Source organism: Macadamia integrifolia, unplaced genomic scaffold, assembly GCF_013358625.1.
Source record: "Macadamia integrifolia cultivar HAES 741 unplaced genomic scaffold, SCU_Mint_v3 scaffold456, whole genome shotgun sequence".
NCBI lineage: Eukaryota > Viridiplantae > Streptophyta > Magnoliopsida > Proteales > Proteaceae > Macadamia > Macadamia integrifolia.
This window is the reverse complement of record NW_024870455.1, coordinates 182,251-186,553: the sequence shown is the minus strand read 5'-3', so window position 1 is coordinate 186,553 and position 4,303 is coordinate 182,251. Positions and strand designations below refer to the sequence as shown.

General features: G+C 41.0%; 1 protein-coding gene and 1 long non-coding RNA gene across 2 annotated transcripts; one reads left to right on the top strand and one right to left on the bottom strand.

Annotated features, from left to right (window-relative positions):
- Nucleotides 1-111: 111 nt before the first annotated feature.
- On the top strand, nt 112-1,255 carry LOC122068748. The gene is made up of 2 exons (XR_006137233.1): nt 112-719; nt 825-1,255. It is a non-coding gene; the product is annotated as an uncharacterized LOC122068748 (long non-coding RNA).
- Nucleotides 1,018-3,062, bottom strand: LOC122068747 (tubulin alpha chain-like). Its single transcript, XM_042632630.1, has 4 exons — nt 2,832-3,062; nt 2,469-2,703; nt 1,993-2,363; nt 1,018-1,903 (listed from the first exon to the last, which is right to left on the bottom strand). The coding sequence occupies exons 1-4, from the start codon at nt 2,922-2,924 to the stop codon at nt 1,250-1,252; spliced, it is 1,353 nt and encodes a 450-aa protein (XP_042488564.1). The 5' UTR covers nt 2,925-3,062; the 3' UTR covers nt 1,018-1,249.
- Nucleotides 3,063-4,303: the final 1,241 nt, after the last annotated feature.

The window sequence follows — 4,303 nt, the reverse complement described above, 5'->3', positions numbered from 1 at the left end:
AGAGTTGGTCATGAGTTGACCCACTGCACCGCGGGTTAACTTGGTAGGGTTTCCGAGGTGACCCGGCGAGTCCTTTTTTTTTTTTTTTTTTAATTTAAAAAAAATTTTTTTTTTTTTTTTTTGGGTCACAGTTTATGTTTAGTTAGAATTGCAACATATGTGGTTCAGTTTCAGACCATCGTATATCCATGTGTGCCTTGCAACATATATGGTCACAGTTTTGAAAGTTGTGGTACCATTGCAATTGAGATGTATGGGAAACATTTGTTTTCTAGCTTCCTATCACATTATTCATGCACATGTACAGCATTCAGTTACTCCCTACATGATCCTCAGTACCCAAAGAATGATGGTTCCCACCTCTTGATTACATGTAGACGCAATATTCAAATTGATTACATGTAGACGCAATATTCAAATTGTACTGTTTTTTGCAAATTGTAGTGCCTAAGTGTAGTTAAAAACCTGTTATGGTATCAGCATAACTACCAGCTCTTGTACTACTTGCAATAAAAGTAGTACAGGTAAATATTGTTTTTTTTTTCATAACCCATAAGAAAACACAAGGCAGCCCCAAAATATTGTTACAGGTCTACTTTGTAACATTTTCTCTATTAATGGTGCTTTCTATGATAGATACCGATGGAGAAAACTGCGAACAAGAGAAATCAATGTTGAGAAGAAGGCTTGCTGCTTCTGCTATTGAAATTGAAAAACAGGTAAATATGAAATTTCAAGTGTCAAACAACCTCCCTGATTTTTTGTTCGTTACTTTTTTTTCTGTTGCAAAGCCCGTTTAGGACTTGATGATGTTTTTGTTGCAGAGAATGAAATGCTTCCCATGATTGCAAGCAGCAACAAAGCCATTCTTGGGCCTCTGCTAGGGCATGGAAATTTTTCACAAGCAACCTGAATTGACAAGTGTTTAGTGTATGCATCTGGGAGGGGGTTTGGGGGGGATCTTAATTGCATAGTGATAGTGTAAGTTCATCCAAGTAATGCATTCAAGAATGCAGGTTTTAAAACATTTATAGTATTCCATTAAATGTTGAAACGTTCAACTCTTCTTACCAGAAAAAGAAAAAGGAAAAAAAAGAAAATGAAACATTCTACTCTGGAGCGATAAAAAAAAAGTAACCCAAAGAACTAGCCTACATATCTAGATGCGAATGCCCACCCCACCCATTGCAGACCAATGAGTCCATTGGTGTCCCAAGATTGAAACAAAAAAAGTTACTACTGTTGTCGTCTAATACTCATCACCTTCATCTTCATCCCCTTCTGCAGACTCTGCTCCAACCTCCTCATAGTCTTTCTCAAGAGCAGCTAGATCTTCACGAGCTTCTGAGAACTCTCCTTCCTCCATCCCCTCACCAACATACCAGTGTACAAAAGCACGCTTGGCATACATCAGGTCAAACTTATGATCAATCCTTGAGAAAACCTCAGCAACACTTGTGGAGTTTGAAATCATACAGACTGCCCTTTGAACCTTGGCCAAGTCTCCACCAGGGACAACTGTAGGGGGTTGGTAATTGATTCCACACTTAAATCCTGTAGGGCACCAGTCCACAAACTGGATGGTCCTCTTTGTCTTGATTGTGGCAACTGCGGCATTCACGTCCTTTGGAACTACATCACCTCTGTACATCAAACAGCAGGCCATGTATTTCCCATGTCGTGGATCACACTTAGCCATCATGGATGACGGCTCAAATGCACTGTTAGTGATTTCCGCAACAGAAAGCTGCTCATGATATGCCTTCTCTGCTGAGATCACAGGAGCATAAGAAGAAAGCATGAAATGGATACGTGGATATGGGACCAAGTTAGTCTGGAACTCTGTGACATCCACATTAAGAGCACCATCAAAGCGGAGAGAGGCTGTAAGCGAGGAAATAACCTGCAGAAACAGGAATCAATCAAATAAATGCAATACAATATACACAAATCGACACCAGCCAATTTCATTTCAAACTTCTGTCCTGATACCTGAGACACAAGCCTGTTGAGATTGGTATAGGTTGGTCTCTCGATGTCTAATGATCTGCGGCAAATGTCATAAATGGCTTCGTTGTCAAGGAGTACTGCAACGTCAGTGTGTTCCAGTAGAGAATGAGTTGACAAGACGCTGTTGTAAGGCTCAACAACAGAGGTTGAAACCTGAGGTGAAGGGTAGACGGTGAAGCCAAGCTTCGATTTCTTTCCGTAATCAACCGAGAGCCTTTCCAGCAGGAGAGAACCGAGACCAGAGCCAGTCCCACCACCGACGGCATGGAAAACCAGGAAACCTTGGAGACCAGTGCAGTTGTCTGCCAGCTTCCTGATACGATCCAAGCAAAGATCGACAATCTCCTTGCCAACTACAAATGGGGGGGAAAAAAGAGAAAGAAAGGGAGAGGGATCAATCGATGAGGAAGATCCAAGAAAATGATTAAACGATTAGAAATAGGAGGTTGTTATGGTACTTGTGTAGTGGCCTCTGGCAAAGTTGTTGGCGGCGTCTTCTTTGCCGCTGATGAGTTGCTCAGGGTGGAACAGTTGGCGGTAGGTACCGGTCCTGACCTCATCGATCACAGTAGGCTCCAGATCCAAGAAAACTGCGCGAGGGACATGGTTGCCTGCTCCTGTTTCGCTGAAGAAGGTGTTGAAGGCATCATCCCCTCCGCCCACGGTTTTGTCGGCGGGCATTTGTCCATCAGGCTAATCAAGAAAAAAGAAAAGAAAACCAACACGAACACGAAGCAACTGCACGCATAAGAAACCAATAGGAGAAATATAGAGTGATGGAGATTGATCTCGCAGTGGAAAGTAAGGGAAGGGAAGCTCACCTGAATTCCATGCTCAAGACAGTAAAGCTCCCAGCAGGAGTTTCCGACCTGGATTCCGGCTTGACCGATGTGGATGGAGATGCACTCTCTCATTGTTCTGTGTCGAGGAGGAGGAAGGAAGTTTGTGTTGGTTTCGCGAAGAAGGCGTATACGAAGACGCCTCTGCGAAAAATAGAACGTTTCAAAAACAGAATAGAGAAGTAAAACAGAAGAAGTATCGAAAATTTCTTGAAGTGTCGTTTTTATAAAAGAGTGGGAAGAAGAGACGGATGGAATTTGAAATTTGAACTTGCCTTGGGGGGAAAATTGGAAATCCAGCTGGCTCCGTGACCGTCGGGATTCTCTTTTCTAATTTTTTAAATATGAATCCGTTATGATTCCACTCTCCACTCTCCACTCTCCACTCTCCACGGGATGAAATTTGAAATTCGAAACACTCGAAACGGTCCAACGGAACGGGACGGGACGGCCACCACGCTCTTATCTCTTTCCAGAAGTACTACATCAGGGCCGCAGGCTGCCGATAGAACCCGTTATCCGCGTGGTCCACCCACCTAGTACGGTAGTACCCACCCCATTTACCCGTTTTGCCCAGTAATTTAGAAAATACCCATTTTGGTTATCTCGATAAATAGCAATTACAACAATTCAACTCAACTCTACTCAATTTCATCCCATATGGGGTCGACAATATGGATCCTTATCGCCCAATCATCTCTTTCCTCATTATTTCTCCCATAGTTATTATAGGTCTGCCTCTAAGCTATTTTAGTTCTTTCGATTTGCATCAAATCATTCTTCCATATTGGAGCATATAAAGGCTTTCATTGTACATGATCATGCTTGAGGGTGTAAATCGATCCAAAACTAGTATTTGATTTGACTTTGGTTCAGTTCCAAGGACTATTGGTGTAATTTGGAATTAGACCAATTCTTGCCTCGATTTAGAAAATTATAATTAAACCTGTCCAATTGAAGGACCAATTTGTTGACCATGGCCATACCAAACCTGTCCGACTCTGGTTCCTATTTGGTTACTACATGGGTTTGGTTCCAATTCCTATACTCGGTTTAAAGTATATATCTACTATATTATAATATTTGAGTATTAAGTGTATTAATGTATTGTACTATATATATATATATATATATATGTATATTTTATGATATATTAACTAGGTGTAGCAGACATGAAGATGTTAAGAGTAAGGGTGTCAAATCATAACCGAAGTTAGAAACCGAAAATCGAATCCAATTCTTGATTGAATACCCTGAACCGAATCCAACCCATTATAATATGGTTAAATCCTGGATCTGAACTAAGTATTGATTTATGCCAAGAACCATCAGATCTAACCGAAAGGCCAAATAACTTAATGTCACTTTTTCCTCTTTAACTAAAAACTTGACGTAACTTATATAGAACCCGACATAATTAATCACCTAAATGATAAATCATCTTGTAGAGTTAC